This window comes from Cyprinodon tularosa, unplaced genomic scaffold, assembly GCF_016077235.1.
Source record: "Cyprinodon tularosa strain WSP-4 unplaced genomic scaffold, ASM1607723v1 ctg292, whole genome shotgun sequence".
Lineage (NCBI taxonomy): Eukaryota > Metazoa > Chordata > Actinopteri > Cyprinodontiformes > Cyprinodontidae > Cyprinodon > Cyprinodon tularosa.
In genome coordinates this window covers 282,530-303,362 of record NW_024038999.1, presented here as the reverse complement: position 1 = coordinate 303,362, position 20,833 = coordinate 282,530, and the positions used below count along the sequence as shown (strand labels likewise).

General features: G+C 38.1%; 1 protein-coding gene across 1 annotated transcript in view; it reads left to right on the top strand.

Moving 5' to 3' along the window:
• Positions 1-7,286: 7,286 nt before the first annotated feature.
• LOC119787294 (ras-related protein Rab-26) overlaps positions 7,287-20,833 on the top strand; it is a 129,391-nt gene continuing 115,844 nt past the window's right edge. Inside the window, exons 1-2 of the mRNA XM_038291073.1 lie at positions 7,287-7,620; positions 10,042-10,152. Of these exons, the coding sequence (XP_038147001.1) occupies positions 7,444-7,620; positions 10,042-10,152 (288 nt within the window). The 5' untranslated portion in view covers positions 7,287-7,443. The remainder of the gene's footprint in view (positions 7,621-10,041; positions 10,153-20,833) is intronic.

The following is a 20,833-nucleotide window of genomic DNA, read 5'->3' as shown; positions in this document are numbered from 1 at the left end:
ATGCCACGAAGAATTGAGGCAGTTCTGAAGGCAAAAGGGGGTCCAACCCATTACTAGCATGGGGTACCTAATAAAGTGGCCGGTGAGTGTATATATGTTAAAGCATTGTGTAGGCTATAAACACAACAAGGGAGAATGCTTAATGATGCAAATGTTTCCAGTTTTCCAGTACAAATTACAGCATGAGTAGATATTCATGTGCAATTTTGATCCTGGGTATTTTCCATAATGACGATGGCTGACATACTGTATAGCGTATTCTCATTCAGGCTGGGAAGTAATCCCTAACCTTTAGACACAGAACGTGGGACAGCCTTACCAGAACATCACCAGAATGATTGACAATTAGGAGGACCACTTATTTTGATGATCCACCCAGAAAAGCAACATCCTGCATTATACCTTAATTTAAGGACATTTTTAGTTTTGAAATGCCAACATTTAATAGCCTACAGCAGGAGTCCCCAACCTTTTTAAGGCTCAGGGCTACTTTAACGGTACTGAGTCATAGGAAGGGTTACCAATGTGACACATGAACTGCAAGGGTCAGCCTTCACCTAAACTTTGTACATTATAAACATCTTTTTATTGCTTCTTTTAATATCGGGTTTTATTTTAGACTTTGTCAATATTAAAATGCTCTATAAATGATAAAAAAATAGAAGAGCAACAGAATAAAATAACATTTCAAACAGCCCACTGATGAGATGTTGTTTTCAGAAGATTGAGGGGCCCCTGTGAGGTCCTTGAGGGCACCATACTGGTGACCCCTGGCCTAAAGTATATGCAAGTATTTGTATATTAAAGTAAGTTAAATTATGTATTGTGTAGGGTTGTCACGATACTAAACTTTTCAACTCGATACCGATACTAAGGAAAATATTCGATACTCGATACCATTTTCGATACCACAAGGATAAAAACAAAGACTCCAAAAGTCTACAGAAATATTTTCCTTAATAAATAAAATACAATAAATAAACACAATAAAGGTTGTATGCTGTGCATAATATTAAGCAAGCTTGATAAAAAACTTATAAAATTCAAATTAAGTGTTCCTTCCTTTGCTATGCTTTGCACACATAACAATGACACTAGCCAAACCAGTTAAGAAACAAAAATAATTCTCAAATAAGTCTGAAACTGAAAAGAGCACAGAATTATTCAATCACAGTGTTCAGAAAGTGCATTGTCCTCTATTCTGCACTTTAGATGAATGACTGCTTAGGTGCCACTGGTGGTGGCACTGTATCGATACTTTTAAAAACGAGTATTGTATCCGGATACAACATTTCAGTATCGATACTTTTTTGAGTTTCGATACTTTTGACAACCCTAGTATTGTGGACCCTACTTTATTTTATATAAACAAAATGGTTTCTGATTTTAAAGATGTACACTTTCAAGAACAAATTTGATTTGTTTATAGTAAAACATTTGGAATAATCAGTATTTGATTTGTATATATTAATATAGTTTGTATATGTTGAAATGTCATTTAAAGTGGTTTAGTTTTACATTTTTGAGGTTTTTTTTAGAGGGAATATTAATTTATAGTATTTTAACGTTGAACAGTGTAACACACAATCAAGACTGGTTAATTGATTTATGGCTGGCTGGTTAGTTGGTTAGTTAGTTAATTAGTAAGTTAGTGTTATTAAGGTAATTATTTGTCCTTTAATTTCAGTTAAGGGTGCGGCACAACACTTGAGTAAACACAACAGCCTTATCACTCAGAAACTCACATGCTCTTAACACCCCCCCCCCCCCCACACACACACACACACACACACACACAACACCTTCAACTGAGGCAAATGCAAACATTAGACAATATGAGCAACAACCAAACAGAATGACAAGGAAATAACCAAACAAACCAAAACTGTGTCCCAAAATAATGCACCTTCTACCCGCCGCTACAGTATGTACCTAATGTTGGTTCACATTAATTAACGAGCTGCTTTCTGGTATTTAAATAAACACTTTTAAATAAAAACCTTAAAGACTCTTCATAGTTTTCTGTTTCAAGTGTATTTTTTGGCATTGGGTCTACAGACCCTCATCAGGGCAAAGACAGTAATTAAGCAGCTGCTCCTCCTCTTCTTCTTCTTCTTGTTTTATTGGCGACTTGCAACCAAATGGAGCATTATCGCCACCTACTTGTTCTTATTTATATTTCCTTAAATCCTTAGGTTTAGTCCAGTTTGTTGAAGATAAGATGACATGATTTTAAGTACTGTCTTTCTGGATTTATTTGAGAAGATATTTTTAATGTCCAGTTGTTTGATTCCTTCATGTTCCAGTCCTTTCCTTAAATCTATTCTTTGACTTGCATATTTAATACACTCAAACAGCACATGTTCTATGGTTTCTGGTTGACTACACATGTCACATTTTCCTGTTGGATGCTTCCCAATAACATGCAGTGATGCATTTAGCCTCGTGTGGCCTAACCTAATTCTACTAAACATCCCCTGTTCTCTCCTGCTCTTCCCAAGAGGCTCTTCTTCTCCCACCTTTTGCTGTATCCTATATAAATGTCTTCCTTTATTTCCATTATCCCATAATTTTTGCCACTGTACCTTAATTTTGCTTCGTATGTACGATTTGATTTCTGTTTTGCTAATTGGTACTTTTACTTCTACCTCATTAATCGACAACCCCTTCTTAGCTAACGAATCTGCCATCTCATTCCCTTTAATGCCACTATGTGCTGGAATCCATAAAAACTGAACATCAATCCCCAGATTATGTACTCGGTATAATGATAACAAATTTTCTAGCATAATATCCTCCCTACATTTAGATACCGTATTTTTAAGACTAGTCAATGCTGCACTTGAATCTGAACATATTAATATTCTCAGGGGTTTGACTTCCTCTATCCAGTATAATGCCAACATGATTGCCATCAATTCTGCTGTATAAACCGACAAATGATCAGTTAATCTTTTAAACACCTTAACTTTTAATTCAGGAATGTAAAATGCACAACTTGTTTTTCCATTCTCTGGATTTTTTGACCCATCAGTGAATATATGTTCATAATACCCATATCTCTCATGAATCAAAGTGTTCACATAAGTTTGTATACTAAACATGTTATTTCTTGAATTTATCTTCTTTAATAAAGAAAGATCAACATTAGGTTGAGGTAGTAACCATGATGGTATAGCTGGCATTAAGACAGTTAGACTAACGTCCCAATTATTGATTTCTAACTCCTTGATTATCTGAATAATTCCCTTACTAAATACCTCCTGTTTAATTTTACTGCTTTCCCAACTTTCACTTAATATTCTTTTTGTTGGATGCATTTCTTTTTGACTTTGTAAATTAGTCCAATAATTTGCCCTCAACTGTTTCCTTCTAAGGCTTAATGGCATTTCTCCAACCTCCACCTGAAGCGCAGATATTGGAGTTGATTTTACTGCTCCACAACATATTCTCAACGCTTGAGCCTGAATTATGTCCAACCTTTTTAAAGATGAACTAGCAGCTGAATCAAAAACAATACAACCATAATCTAGAACTGATCTAATTAATGCAATATATACATTTTTCAACGCCATACGATCAGCTCCCCATATACTTCCTGATAAACACCTCATAATATTCAGTACTTTCTTACATTTATCTTCTATCTTATTAATATGATTTTTCCACGTAAGCAAACTATCAAACCACAACCCCAAGAATTTAAAAACTTTTACCCTTTCTAATCTTTGTTTATACAATTTCAGACAAACATCTTCTTTCACTTTCTTTTTCGTGAAAAACATGGCTTGAGATTTCTCAACAGATAATTTAAATCCCCATTTCAAAGACCAATCTTCCACCACATCAATAGAATCCTGAACTTTCTTTACAACATATTCAATGTTCCTTCCCCTTTTCCAAATTGCCCCATCATCTGCAAAAAGTGATTTTCCCATGTCAGGTTTAACCTTCTTATATACATCATTTATCATTATAGAAAATAGTACCGGACTAATGACGCTCCCCTGAGGGGTGCCGTTTTCAACTAAATAAGTGTCAGAAATATAATTACCCACACGAACTTGAATATACCTATCAAATAAGAAATCCTTTATCCAGTTATATATTTTCCCACCTATACCTATTTTATCTATCTTTATTAATAATCCTTCCTTCCACATCATGTCATACGCTTTCTCTATATCAAAGAAAACAGCTACTAACCCCTCTTTATTTGCTTGTGCTTTCCTAATATCATTTTCCAGGCATATTAAAGGGTCTAAAGTGCTCCTACCCTTTCTAAATCCACTCTGAAATGAAGATAATATCCCATTTCTTTCTAAATAATATGTTATTCTTTCTGTAATCATTTTCTCCATGATTTTACCCATATTTGACGTTAAAGCTATAGGTCTATAATGATCAGGATTTGTAGGATCTTTTCCAGGTTTTTTAATTGGGATGATAATTGCTTCTTTCCACCCTTTTGGTAACTTACCCTCCTCCCAAACTTTGTTGAATAACTCTAATACTTTACCCATTGCAAAATCATTTAAATTTTCTATCATGGTATAACTTATATTATCCTTTCCAGGCGCCGTTCTTTTACTCTTACTTAGAGCCCTCTTCATCTCATGTATGGTAAATGCCTCATCTAGAGGACTCTGAGTATTTAATCTTTTTTCAAGTACTTCCGGAAATCTATCTAACGTTTGTTGTCTTCTTACTTTACCTACTTCTGTCAGATTATCTGAGCTATGAATCTTAACAAAATTCTTTACCAGCATTTCAGCTTTGTCTTTATTCTCCCACGCTACTTCTTTCCCTTTTTTCAGCACTGGCAGATCTTTATCATGTCTAATTCCCCTCATTCTTTTAATCATTCCCCAAACTTTATCTAGTGGTGTTGTTCTTCCAATAGTACAACAGAATTCTCTCCAATAATTCTTTTTTGTCCTTTTAATAACCTTTCTAACTATTGCCTGTGCCCTTTTATATTCTATCAGATTTGACATTGAATGATTTCTTTTCAGTTCTCTAAACTTTTTATTTCTATTTCTAATAGCTTCGGAACATTCATTGCTCCACCATGGTACCATTTTAACTTTCTTTTTACCTTTACTCTTACCAATTGCTTGTGATGCACCATTAGATATAGCTTTGATAATACTTTCATTTAATTCTTCCACCTCCCTTGTCATGTCAATCTTACGTACCTCCTCATCACAAGCTCTTGCAAATTTACTCCAATCCGCTTTATCCAATTTCCATCTTGTTATCACATCAAGTTCCATCTTGACATTTTCCTCAAAATTAATTAAAATTGGATAATGATCACTTCCAATACTATTATCATTTTGCACTTCCCACTTACTCCCACTTGCTAACTCACTTGACACCAATGTTAAGTCTAACATTGACTCTACTCCGTTACTTATATTGACTCTAGTACCTTGTCCATTATTTAAACAAACCAAACCTTTATTCTCCATTAATTCTTCCAATAACATTCCATTATGATCCATAGTTTTTCCACCCCAAAGTGTATTATGAGCGTTAAAATCCCCGCACCATATTATTTTGTTTCCTCGATCAATCTTTAATAAATCTTCAATCTTCATTCTTTTACATGGATTATACAAATTTACAATTACTATATTTCTTTTATTCACCCAAATCTCAATTACCACTACCTCTATATCAATATTATGAGTCATTTCAATTCTCCCATAAGAAATACCTTCTTTAACAAAGATGGCACACCCCCCTCCTTGACCATTATCTCTATCCTGTCTTATAACTTTATACCCTCTGATGATATAATCCAGTTGTGTTTTCAACCATGTTTCTTGAATACAAATAACATCAGGTTTTACTTTTAGCTGTTGTACATACCTCTTAAATTCTTGTCCATTCGCTAATAGGCTTCTGGCGTTCCATTGAAGGATAAGGAAACCTATTTATGAACTTATTCACTTCCCTGAGAGGTTCCTTCATTAGTTACCAACATTTCATATATTTTATCTACAGTCATATCATTGATCCCCAAATAATTTTTAGCTGCCTCCACAATAGTCCTTAGCCGAGACCTTTTTTTTGTCTGCTGCATTGCTACATTCACTACCATACCTATGAAAGCTACAAATTTATACTTATCTACCAATAAAGTATCGTCCTTTACTTCACACTTATGTGAACACTTTGTGGCACTCATGTTGTTCATTTGCTGAATTTCAGGGAAGTCCTTTGCTGAGAATGTGTTTTGATTCATCGCTTGAGAGTCTGCAGTCACTCCCAATGTGACTTGCTTTGCTGCTTCAGCATATGTTACTTTGTTCTGTATTTTATATCTCTGGATTTCTTTTGCTTTTTTTTGTACTTCACAACCCTGATATGCTGCACTATGTTCTCCCCCACAATTACAGCATTTAGTTTTAGTACCTTCTGGGCATTGTCCATATTCATGTTCTCCTGCACACCTGGCACATCTTGGTTTAGATTTACACTGATCAGCTACATGGCCCATTCTCTGACACTTAAAGCAACGTAATGGTTTAGGTATGAATTCCCTCACATTAAAGCACATGCATCCAATCATTACTTTTTGTGGCATATCTCCCTCAAATTGCAACAATACATATAGACTATCCACAAGTTTCCCCTGATATCTTGTTAGAAGACGCTTCACTTCTGAGACTTTATTCCCTTTAATTTCTTTCTTAATTTCTTCAGTACTTATATCCACTGGAACTCCACTAATTACACCTCTACTCCTACGATTTTCCCCAGGAATATGACTTTTCACTCGCACTTCATTCAGTGTTTTCATTTTCAAAATCTTTTGCTGTTGTATTTTATTGACTGCTTCAATCAACATCTTGCCTTTACTCAAAAATCTAGCTTGTTTAATGTGACCAATTTCATCATGAATTGCCTTAGTAAGCTTTACCGGATGTAACTTGCTACTAGATTTTTCTCCAAACTCGATCACCACTTTCCATTGCTCTGTCGTATTGGCTTTTTTTACTTTTTTCAATTCATTCTGTATCTCTGCTTCACTGTGACTTGATTCAGAAGTCTTCTTCCTAGTTCTCTTTGAAGTAACCTCTTGCCACTCTTCTCGTTCGTCATCCGATTCACTTGCCATACTCTCTATATTTCCAGAAAGTTCTTCTCCTGTCCTTAAAGACGCCATAGTCTCCCGATCCCTCGTCCTCAGTCTCGAGCGTGACCTGTCGGCAGCCATCACTCAAAGTAAAGTCCCAGCTGCTCCTCCTCAGAGCTCTGACGCTTTTTTACGTCCATCCATGATTCTGACGCACAGGTGAACTTCTCCTTCCTCAACAGCGCAGCAGATACAACTTAACGCGGGGAAAGTGTGTATTGTTTCTCTAGAAAACCAGAAACTTCACGTTTCTCTTCGCTCGAACTTTACAAATTTAACCTCGGTCTCCTAGAGCCATGTCAAGAAAGAAGGCAGCGAAGGGTAAAGGGAGCTCTAAGAGCCCAAAGCCGTCTCCCAGCAGCGGGCGGACAGCAAAGGGACTGGCCGCCGCTGGAGCTCCGTCCTCCGCTCTGGTTTACCCGAGTAGACCCTCCATCAGCAACAGCGGCGAGTTTTACGACATCGCCTTTAAGGTGAGCATTGCTGAGGGTTTAAAGCCACCAGGAACGCTCGCGCTGGGAAAAGCGCCAGTCTCAGAGCACGTGCGAGTTCTCCAGCTGTAAATTCCACTAATTAAGCTTCACGCGGACGACTTTTATTTCCTGTAAGGTTCCATTTACCTTTAAAACATCCGTTATAATGTGTAAAAATGATTTAAGGAAATAATACTTGGCATTTTCATTTTATAATGCTGACATATGGAAGCTGTTATTGTACCAGAAAGTTAAACACAAATTGTTTAGATTTATTTTGCTTGATTAATTTACTCCTTTGAAGTAAAAACAAGTTAAATTTACTTTATATCATATATTTTAATTTCCCGCTGTCTTTATATTTTTAATATCTAAATTGATTATTCCGATTGTTTTCATGTCAATCTGGTTTTTTTTGTTTTGTTTTGTTTTGTTTCTTTTTTTGCGTGCGCTGAAACATGAACAGCCATCGGTATTCCTTGGTTTAGGAGAGATGAATGCCGTCTTTGCAGCTTAATCTTAGTTTAATGCGCCACAGTCCAGCGCAATAACCCAGAGAGGATGATGGAGACGGGTTTCCATAATTAATGAGATCAATTAACTGCAGAGCGGGAGGAGTCCAGCTTATAAAATATGTTTACTGCACCTCTACAGCCCGCAGTGGCTCACCATCATCATATATCTTAATCCCCATAATATGCACATAAATTTGGTTGTTTTTTTCAATTTTTTAATGCACCACTCGTCTAAATTTTCCATTCCTCTGTAAAGAAAGGAGATAGTTTTGTCCAGATTCACATTTTTTGTTTACATTTTTGCATGAACCGCATATCTTAAAGATTTTACATATAATTCAAAAGAAATTAATGCAAATTTGAGAAGTGAGACAAAAATAATGTCTACCTTTTTAAGAATAAAAAAAAGCATTTTTAATTTTTACTATTGCAGGGGTCCTCAAAGCTTTCCAGGCCAAGGACCCCCAAACTGATGGAGATGGAGTGGGGACCCCCTAATTATATATATTGTATGAAATTGTGTTATATCAAACTGGTCCTATAGTCCCTCTATTACAGATGGAGTAATGTAACTAAAGTAATTTCTCCCTGGGATTATTAAAGTATTTCTGATTCCTGGTTGATGGGACAGGTGTTGTGAATGAAACCGTGCCCAGCTTGAGAGAGCTCCTGTGTGTCGCTGAATGTGTGCATTAATGACTGAAAGACATCTTTTGCCTCCATTCATCTGATTACTACAGTGTGTTGAATTTATGGTTTCAATTAGTGTAAAAAATTGTAGGGGGCAATATGAAGAAGAAAAAAAAGCTAATTGACCAAAACTTTCATGACCTCCATGCAGTACCTCCACGGACCCCCTGGGGGTCGCGGACCCCCTGTTGAAGCTCTAGGCTCTAATGGTTAATAACCAGTTTCTTCATTCAGCAGGTAAATGGTATTGGAATTCACTCCAATAAAAACACATTGGTTCTATGGGGGCTTCAGTGGGTACAGGTGGGGTATACAGGAGATGTGCACAGATTGATGGGCCCCAATTTAATTTGGGTTACTTCTGATGTGTGCAAATCCACCGGTCTTATCTACAGGGGCAAAGCTATTCATTCTTATCATCAGGGGCTTACCTCGTTTTACACGTTTTACTTCAGAAGGAAGGAAGTACACAAACTATGCCAAGTGTGTTCGTGCATCAATATGAACCCTGTTGTAGAGATAGATAACCCAAAAGCACAGACTGGTCCTAGGTTGGTGCTCGCTGAAGAACCACTGATCCAAACCTGCTGCTGCCAATTGCAAATACCCAGATATTTGAGCTTTAAACCATTACTCAGTCGCAAAACTAGCATTAAAACAAATCTAACACATAAATCAGCTACCCTTTCAGACATTCATTTCCTAAAACCCTTAGTCCCATCAACAGCTTGTTGGGGGGGGGGGGGGGGGGGGGGCACATTCTAATCCCAGCATTTATCAGACAAAAGGCAGGCAAGGCCTGCACTGATCACCAGTCCATTCACCCTTTTAAAATGTAATATTATGGGAACTCTTCTAGTGAGAGCCATGAATGTTTTTGTCTGATGAAGCCAGCAGTGTTGACTTCCAACACCTGTACAGGGTTTTAGCATTTGATAAACTCGATGATGATAAACAGGAATGGCAGAACATGCAGATGATTAGAAGTGTAAAATGTAAATCATAGACTATCATAATGGGCTTCAAAGGGAATGCCGGTGCATTATGCATGTAGTGAGTGATATTGATTATAAATTCCAAATCAACAACTGTACAGCATCTATCTGCATCAAGATGCCACCTTTGAAACTTTTTAGTATTTTAAGTGTTATGTCTAATCAAGGCAAATCATTGTTTATCAAGTGAATAACCATAATATTCTGTGTGTCTGCTGTAGGTGATGCTGGTGGGGGACTCAGGTGTGGGAAAGACCTGTCTGCTGGTTCGTTTTAAGGATGGAGCCTTTTTAGCTGGAAGTTTCATCTCCACAGTTGGCATCGATTTCAGGGTATGCACTTTTTAACCAAAGAATGATCTGAAAATGTTAGCATACATTTCTATTCAACCCTGAGCAACATACTTTGTAGAAACATCTGTTGCTGCACTATGTAAGCAATCTACCCGCTGAAATGTTCTACCCGCTCTTCTTCGCAAAGTAGAGAAGCTCTGTCAGACTGAATGGGTAGTATTTGTGAACATTATTTGGAAGTCATGCCAAAAATTCTCAAGCAGATTCCCCCTTCAGCTTTAATGGGCCAATCTATTACAGAAAACTGTTTAGCGTCCTATTGGAGGGTGAATCTCTAATTACCTTCTGCATCCTCTAAGGGCCCTGTCACAACTTGCTGATTTAGCCAGCATATGACCAACGTCCCAGAATCCCCTAAAACGCTGGCATACGCTGAACTTTTTATGTATATTTTTTTTATTTTTTGCTGTGTGTGTGTGTATATATATATATACTCGTACTCTTCGTCTCCCGCTTTATCCGGAACCGGGTCGCGGGGGCAGCAGACTAAGCAGAGACTCCCAGACTTCCCTCTCCGCAGACACCTCCTCCAGCTCTGTTGGGGGAAGCCCTAGGCGTTTCCAGGCCAGCCGAGAGACATAGTCTCTCCAGCGTGTCCTGGGTCGTCCCCTGGGCCTCCTCCCGGTGGGACATGCCTGGAACACCTCCCGAGGGAGGCGTCCAGGGGGCATCCGAAGAAGATGTCCGAGCCACCTCAACTGACTCCTCTCGATGTGGAGGAGAACCGGCTCTACACTGAGCCTCTCCCGAATGACCGAGCTCCTCACCCTTATATATATATATATATATATATATATATATATATATATATATACGCAGCATCAGTTAAAGCTGCTTCCCTCAGATGCATTGTTGGTCCCCTCAAGGGCAGCAATCTGCACACCCCCAAAAAAACCCAGAATAAATAAAAAGAAAGAAGTCGCAGCAGATTCAGAGTCATGTCTTCTCAGAAGTTTGTTGGTCATGGGCGTGAACGCAGGGAGGATTTATCACACTCACCTTCACGCACACATTATGATGGGGATGCAGTCTGGAGAAGTTACTCATAGGTTTGGATAAGCTGGACTCTATGATTTATGAACAAATTGCACTTAACGTATGTCAACAATTGATAACTTACCTGTACTTATGGCCCACATATGGCATAGGCAGGCATACGTACTCGCTGTATGTTGACCTGCTTGAGCGTGCTCATAACTTATACAAAGCGTACCCACAACTTATCTGTACTTAATGTATGTCAGCGTTTTAGCCAGATTTTCCATACCACAGGCATTGGAAAAAAAATCCCACAGCATCATACTATCCCCACCATGTTACTCTGTGATAGTGGTGTTTTTAGTGAAGTGTAATGGTGCTTTTATTCATGTTTTTCAAACAAGATCAAAAAGTTTAGCTTCGGTCTGTCACCAAGACGTCTTTACCCATGTTACCTGCAAAGTGCAAACAGGACAGCTCTCTTCTCACCCTTTCAAAAGATAACACCGTGCACAGTGAATAGTTTTCCTGTCTGCAGTTTATTTCCTCTTACTGATGGATCTCCAGATCTTCCATGAGTTCAGTTTAGGTTGATGCTCCTCTCCAGGTTTTTTCCAGTTTAAAGAACTGTTCTAACTAGATGCATTGAAACAGAGATTTATGGCATATTCAAAGATTAGGAAGCTGTTTTACGTCCTGCTTTTAAAGCTTTCCTTATGATCTACCCCTTTAGTCTTCATGATGCTATTTCTTTACATTCCTGGGTCTTTCTAAAGCTGCTGGATTAATGTTGCCGTCTATACACACATACACTGTGATATATTTCATATGACATGGCCTCGCTGCTGCTTTGACAGTCTAGTCAGTCTTCATATCTCCAAGAAGGCCATTCCACAGGTTGGCTCCTTTCACTGAAATATTCGTCAATCCTGCCATAAGGTAATTGTATTTGTGTTTTGCAATGATACGATTTTTCTCTCTAGTGGTTACATTTTTGTGCTAAATTATTAAACCCTGCACACAGTGTATGGAAAAAGTAGTTTGGGAACTTTGAATGTTGAAACAGCACTGCATTACTTTAACCCAAGTATTTGCTTTATTTATAACGCATTATGCTGGTGAAGATTCTCAGTCATCCAGGTCACAGTCATTCCTAAAAAGCTGAAAAACAATTCACTGGACTTGGTTTAGCTTACAAAACATGCAAATTGAAACGCTTCTAAAGGGGCGGACCCGTTCATTCGTTTCAATTTGCATGTTTCCTAAGCCGAAACAAGGCTTTGTTGGGCTACTGTATAAAGCCTCAAACTCAACGCTATTTCTGACATTTTTGAATTGAAAAAGCTTCCTGGATGGGAAGCCAAACATCAAACCTGGAAACAAAGTCCAGAGGATTGTTTTTTAAGTTTTTCCAATTGTAATTAGGGCTGGGTACCGAACATCGGTTCTTTTATGGTACCGACCAAAATGCTTCGGTTCTACAGAGTATCGAAACATGCCTCGTCTTTCGGTGACAAGTTTCGGTGATTGGCTGTAACACTTGACGTGACTGCGTCATCCAGGAAAAATACACAGGTGGTCACGCCTACAGCCAGGGTTCATGTGTATCTGTTGTGAACTGGTTGCGAGCGTCGTGGAACCCCTTTAAAATGCCCCCCAGGTCAAAAGTGTGGCTTCACTTTATTAAGACTGATGCCAATAGTGCGCAATGCAATACATCGTGCACGGAAACAATTTAGGAGCAGAAAGTTGCTCGGTGTTTGACTGCAAGGAGAGCGGACCGCAGCCAGCGCGACCATCCTCCTCTCAGCAGCCCGTGGGCAGAGCAAAGCCAGACCGGAGTGAATCATGCTGGTTTCAAACTGGACGCAGCAAGAGCAGCAAAATCTCGTCTGCTGCTTCATTTTTGCTGCTTGTACCAGCTTCTGATGCGCAGCTGAAGCAGCTTTGCTGCTCTGGCTGCGCGGTCGAAAAGTGTGTCTGACGTGCGTTGGGCGGAGCTACTCTATCCTTTATTTGCCTTGCAGCTATATTTGCTGTGATCAGTGGGAATAAAGTAGTTTTATTATGTTTTTAAGTGGGAAAATCCACCTGAAAACTTAATCAATGCAGTCAGTTCATCCAGATTACCATCCTGCCTTCCAATATTATTTCTGTCGGAGCCGCTCAGACCCCCACATACCAACAGTGTGCTGTCAGTAGGATCCCATTTAACGGGCTTGTTTGTCTCCTGAGAAAGCAGACATGTTAATTTTTCTATAGATAAACTGCTAAATAAATAGGTCCTCAAAATGCAACGGTGAATATTAGACACTGACTTGTTTGCAACTGTTGTTCTTCACTGAAAACATTTTTTATATAAGAGGAAAAATGTAAATGGAAAAATCAGAGATTAAAATAAAACTCAAGATTTGTACTTTATTATGTTGTGTAATTTTCTTTATCTTCGAATTGATATTATAAAACTGGCATCGAAAAAAGTATCGTTCAGGAACCGGTATCGAAAATGTTTGAACAATACCCAGCCCTAATTGTAATGTATTAAATGTTCAGGCCAATATACAGAACTTGATGCATATTAATGCTGCCTTTGGGCTGCTCGTCTCAAAAACTTGCTGAAGTAACTTTACAGGGTCATATCCATCGCTGACTAAATTATGTGAATTTGAGCAGCATTTCACGGCAACCTGAGCTCCCATTAAACACAACAGCAAACTACAGACAACTAGGCATCGACACAGACATGACGCTTACCCGATCAGACATGGGTTTTGGTTCTCTGATGTCGGATTAGATCTAGAGGTGTGACTGTGGCCTTGACTTTAGAAAAGAACTCCATGACTCTGCTGGTCCAAAAATGATCTAATATTAGATTCCAGAACTCGGAGGGAACTGGTTTAGTTTGTGACAGTGCAGGGATGCCAGCGTCCTTCAGGGGCGCTAAACCTGGAAGTTACATGTCAAACACTGCTTATGGTTAAGTTATTGTTACAAAAAAAAATAAAAAAAAATTGCTTAACTTAATTTCTTTTTTATTAAACATGCTTCGTTTTACAGCACATAATAAAGGTGTTAAAAATGATAGAAATTTTATAGTAGGACCCTTAAATATATAAACAAAGAAATGATGCTGATAAATCATATACATAGATGACAAGGTAGGACTTGAAAGAGACAGTGAATCATCATCAAAGGGCTTGTTTCTGTCTCTTCTACATCACTACTTCATCATTATTTCCTTCCTCTTAAATATTACAGCTGTAGAATACTAGCCTACACCAGGCTGAGATTTTCTTCCTGTAAAGCATCTCAATTATAACATCATGAGAAGTATTTTCAATAAGTAACATCCTAGGAAAGACCTATTTGTCGGGACCTTTTTAATGATTGATCAAGGATTTTATCTCTTTGAGAATCAATCCCATGTGTCTTAGAGGTTTTAACCCGTCCTCTGAATCCACAGCTAATGGCAAAATTAACTTGAATTGAGCCACAACACAAACAATAACTATTGATGGGTGAATGGCTATCTTATCCTTTTACTGCTAATAGTAAACTTGGGTACTGCCCCAGTGCCCCAGGGGGTAATTACAGATCGATGTTACGGTTCCAGTTAAAACAGTCACCTATTAAGTGGCAGCTGAGGAATCGCAGTGACCTGTCTCTGTTACTACTTTGTTGCTCCCTGAAGCAAGATCCCACTGAACCTGACACAGCATTCCAGAAAGCCATCCCTAAGGAGGCTCTCTGAGCCTTGCTACTGTCAACCAGAGCTGTTTGTTGGGGAACAAGTACAGTAGGAAGATGCTAATAACAGGTAAATTAAACCTCATGGGTGGAAGAAGCAGAAAGGTAAGGTAGAATGAAAGCAGCCCGGCAGAATGCCTCAGGATATGTTATAATTGATACCAGCTGCATAAACGGGAATCATTAAAACATGCAGTAATTCACATGACATTATTTTTATTCTACTTTATCTTAATGAAAAAGTTGGAATGCATTTATTTTGTGCTGTACAAAAAGAAACTGGCACTCATTTCTCATTTCTTTTTTTTTTTTTATATATTCCTTTTCAGAGACTGCTCTAAAGACGCGTGTATACACACTAGTTTGGTTTATCATAGAGAAATACAGCCAGTTTGCACAGTTACAACTAAAGGTAGTATTCTAACATCTCATGAAACCTAATTGCTTTAAAGTATTTAAACCTCTGTCTTCTCCACTCTCAGAGACCTTAATCACATCATTTCTTCCTTTCTAATTTTAGATTCAAACTCCTCTCTAAATATATCCTTTTTCATCTGAAGAATTAAAAAACTTCTCTGATTCTGTTTTTTTCTCTGCCTGGAGCACCTACAGTACGCTCCCACTCAGTCACTGTAACATACATGGTCAGCATTCTTTGCTACAAATGCTCATCTGACACACCAGTTATCTGTGCTCCATGTAGAAATGTGTTGTTTACAAGTGCAGTGGATCAAAAATGTATTTGGATATTACTTCCAGTAACTATCTTTAAATAGAAACATGTTCTCTATTTACAGCAGCACTGATCATTTTACAAAATTACAACATCTGAGTACATTTAAGTTGTGATTTAAAAAAAAATCCCATCACAGTTTTTAGTTAATTGGGTCATTGGGTTCTTTAGTGTTGGCACGCTATTGTCATTTTATAGTTTTTGTTCTTTTTGTAGCCCCAACTGTAAATACCAATGACCAATGTAGTAATTTCCAGGGTGGTTGCATAGAATAGTTTTTAGCAAAAGTACCTCCACTATGCAGAGAACTCCAGCACCTCTTAATGACTGCGGGAGAAAACAGGTTGTTATACACAGCTGCTGAAGATTTCATGGATTAGGATGCAGACGTACCTTGGCGTTGCCACAGCTTTTTGCTTCAACCTCCATAAGGATAGACTTGGCCTGTTAAATTTTAAGGATCCTGAACTGCTTTCAAAGTGGGTCAAGCGTATCAGATGAGACATGGAGAAGTTTGACCACTCCATGGTGTCTATTATGTGCTTGGAACATTTTGAGAAGGATGTGTTTCTTTCTTGTTCCATCATTGAAAGACTTGCTTGGGGGTTCAGTGAAAATCTAACCAGAGCTCCTGCTTGTGGCCAAACATTTGGCAATGTTACCATTCATCTCCACTATAGAATATTGAGCTCGCTCCAAAAGTTTTCTGACAAAAGCAAACTGAGATGGGTTTTTGCTAGCTAATAACTAATACTTTGAAGATTAGTCACTTACTAGGAGTAGGAATCTTTGACAATTCTCATTCAGATGAGGATTTCTTAGATCAATTATAAATAATTTGGTTAAATTTAAATTATGTAACATAGGGCTGGATGATTTCTCAATTGGATAAAATTGATTAATCAAATTTTTTGTTTATGAAAATTAAGTTTCTGCAAAAAACATGGGTCAACACTGCAAATATTGACTTGCTGTATTAACTCATTCTGTCATTAAGAGCTTTTGTTACTCATATGATTGCAATTGTATTTCTGTATGTGATGACATCTAACATACACACATGAAAACCAGAGGGCAGCAGATCATGTAAAAATATAGTATTTGTGTTAGGGCTGCAACTAAAGATTATTTTAAAAATCGATGAATCGGACGATTATTTTTTCGATTAATCGATGAATCGGACAAAAAATATTTTTGATATTAACCTCTTTATTCCAAAATAAACATTTTAGACAGAACAAACAAGCACACAAGTACAGGTTGCTCTTAACTGTACTGGTGCAATATGAAAAATAAATGTTTGTGTTAAAACTACGCAAACTTACATGAGAAATGTAGCTGTACATCCACAAAATATAGGGTACTTTGTTTCATAAAGCTCAAAAAAGACAGGTATTTTTGTTTTTAAAGCCCCTAAGGGGTTCAAACAATAGGCCCCCCCATTTCAACTAATTAGTTTTTTTTTAGACAAGAAGAGTTCTGCCTTTTAAGACAGGAAAGTATAGCAGTTAAAGTTGCTACTTGAGAAAATACTTAACCATAGAGATAAAAATAGCCCTGTGATTCAAATTATAAATTGTATTTGGAATAAAAATGAGAGAACTAGGGGTGCTAAAAAATACATCCTCCAAAGACAGATATTTACATGGGAATGTGGCAGATAATTAATTGACATATTACTGATCTTGCTGGATTTTATTCTGCTTTACTTCCATAAATTGCAGGATCTTCTTTATCTTTGCCAGAAGATTTAAACTTTAAAAGCCTTGCCCTCATAATTTGCAAGTTAATTTATTTATAAAGTAAATGTAAACGCTGCTTAAGCTAATTCAAATGAAATTAAAAGTAAAATAAGTAGCCAACCTTATCACTGTCTGTAACCTACTAACAAGGTAAGGAAAGCATCAGATGAGCTACCTGAGAAACTAACGTTACGTTTCCCCACTTTAAAACCAAACAAACATGGTGGTTCCATGCCATGTTAATTTGTTTTGACAAAAGTTGCATGTTATCACTTTTTTCACTGTACAAAGCGCAGGCTATTTTAATTATTGTGATCAATTTGCGCCGTCAATCCCGGTGCATGCGCGCTTCATTTGCAGTCTGGACGCTGAGGGTAAAAATCCTGCTGCTCTGACTGCAGTTCTGAGAGGGACTCCTTCGGGAAAACGCGGTTGGGGTGGGGGAGGCGCCCCACGGCAGAGTAGGAACGATACATGCTTTCACGTAAGAGTCTCCAAAAGCCGCCAGTGACACCGTAAAAAGTCGCCAGATTTGTCGCTAGTCGCTTTTTTGAAAAATAGTCGCTGGAGGGGTCTGAAAAGTCGCTGAGTTGGCAACACTGCGCACCTGCAGCGCTGACTCGCTCTGCCGTAATTTTTTTTCTTCCTCTTTCAGTCAAGAGGCAGTGATGACGACGGCGGCGGATGACGCATTAATCGCGCGACACAACTAATCAATGATGAAATTCGTTGCCAACGCTTTTAAAAGTCGATTTTATCGATTCGTTGTTGCAGCCCTAATTTGTGTCATTCTCTGTACTTTTGGCCATGACTGTACACTTGTTTATCTGACCATTTTGACACAAGAGGGCAACTTAAAATAAAATTACCTAAACAAAACTACAAAAAAGACTAAACTTATCAGCAGTGGACAAGTCCAACTAGGCCTCCATGTCATTGAGGAGATCCTTTGCAGCTGGGGCCCCCTTTCCTTTACAGGCCTCACCCACATAAAAAACCTCCCTGGAACTCACAACTCAAATTAGAAATGTATTAATCTACAGAAAACCAACCAAACAAGCAAGAAATGACAAAATAAGTCAACTAAATCCATGCACCCAAATAGTTAACCAATGCCAAATCAAAGTAAAAAAGTGAAATACAGTACAGTAAAATATAACATTTATTTTAACAAAAAATTACCACATCATTTGTTGTGTGGTTGCACATGCGGCCATCACACTCCCCCTTCCTTCAGAGTTCTCACAACCCCAGCTAGAGAGGTAGTTTGCTGTCACGTTAGATGTGCCCGGGATGTGCTCCACTGTGAAGTGGAAAGGTTGCATAGCCAGGTACCATCGCGTGATGCGGCCATAGGTAAGTCAAGGCAAATTTATTTGTATAGCACAATTCAGTACAAAGACAATGCAAAGTGCTTTACATGATTATTATTATTTATATATATATATATATATATATATATATATATATATATATACACACACAAAACTGTTAATCTGTAAGTCATATGTTTATACAGTCAAGGCCAAAAGTATTGAAAATGACATAAATATAATTTCACATGGTCTGCTGCCCTCTGGTTTTCATGTGTGTATGTCAAATGTCATCACATACAGAAATACAATTGCAATCATATTCTGAGTAACAAAAGCTTTTAATGACAGAATGAGTTAATGCAGCAAGTCAATATATGCAGTGTTGACCCCTCTTCTTCAGGCCCTCTGCAATTCTCCCTGGCATGCTCTCAATCAACTTCTGGACCAAATCCTGACTGATAGCAGTCCATTTTTGCACAATCAATGCTTGCATTTTGTCAGAATTCCTAGGATAGTTCGTTTGTCCACCCGTCTCTTGATGATCGACCACACTTTTTTAAAGGGATTAAGATCAGGGGAGTTTCCAGGCCATGGACCCAAAATCTCTGTTTTGTTCCCTGAGCCAGTTAGATATCACCTTTGCTTTATGGCAAGGTGCTCCATCATGCTGGAAAAGGCATTGTTCATCACCAACCTGCTCTTGGATGGTTAAGAGAAGTTGCTCTAGGAGGACATTCTGATACCATTCTTTATTCATGGCTGTGTTTTTAGGTCACACTGTGAGAGAGTTGACTCCCTTGGCTGAGAAGCAACCCCACTCATGAATGGTTTCAGGATGCTTTACAGTTGGCATGAGACCAGACTGGTGGTAGCACTCATCTCGTCTGCTCCGAACAAGCTGTTTTCCAGCTGTCCCAAACAATCGGAAAGGGGATTCATCAGAGAGAATCCTCAGCAGTCCACTTCCTGTACCTTCAGCAGAATATCAGTCTGTCCCTGATGTTTTTCCTGGAGAGAAGTGGCTTCTTTGCTGCCCTCCTTGAGACCAGGCCTTGCTCCAAGAGTCTCCGCCTCACAGTACGTGCAGATACAGTAACACCTGCCTGCTGCCATTCCTGAGCAAGCTCTGCACTGCTGGCAGCCCGATCCCGCAGCTGAAACACTTTTAAGAGACAGTCCTGGCACTTTCTGGTCTTTCTTGGGTGCCCTGGAGCCTTTTTGGCAACAATGGAACCTCTCTCCTTGAAGTTCTTGATGATGCGATAGATTGTTGACTGAGGTGCAATCTTTCTAGCTGCAATTCTCTTTCCTGTTAGGCCATTTTTGTGCAGTGCAATGATGACTGCACGTGTTTCTTTAGAGATAACCATGGTTCACAGAAGAGAAATGATGATGCCAAGCACCAGCCTCTTTTTAAAGTGTCCAGTGGTGTCATTCTTACTTCTTCATGACAGATTGATCTCCAGCCCTGTCCTCATCACCACCCACACTGTGTTAATGGAGCAATCACTGAAATGATGTTGGCTTGTCCTTTTAAGTCAGGGCTACATGACGTTGAAATGTGTTTTCTGGTATAAAGTTCCTTTTCTAGGCAAATATTGGCTTTGCAATTCATTGCTGTTACGTCGATCACTCTTTATAACATTCTGGAGTAAATGCAAATTGGCGTTATAAAAACTGAAGCAGTAGACTTTGTAAATATTAACATTTGATTCATTCTCAAAACTTTTGGCCATGACTGTATTACTAACTTTTTTTTTTCTTTTTTACGTAATGACGAAATATAATACCATTTGGAAATTGGTAATTGGTAACATAACTGTAGAAAGTATAGTTGTAACAATTAAAATAAATGTTATTTTTTAAAATGTTTTTTATTTTTCATTTTTTAAATATTCGTCAAATAATTGTATTAGTTTCATTGTTTACTGCAGTATAAAAACTCTAAAACATGGCAAATTTTGAAGAAATAACCCACATACAACAAAGTCCAAAATATATTCATTTTACATTTTATTTGGAAATCCTTCAATTGTAAATATACTCTATCCAGAATATCCATGTGAAAAAACCTTAGCTGTCAAAAAGGTAATCGATGAAGCACCTTTCACTATGGGATTATGAAATGATCTAAGAAATGATCA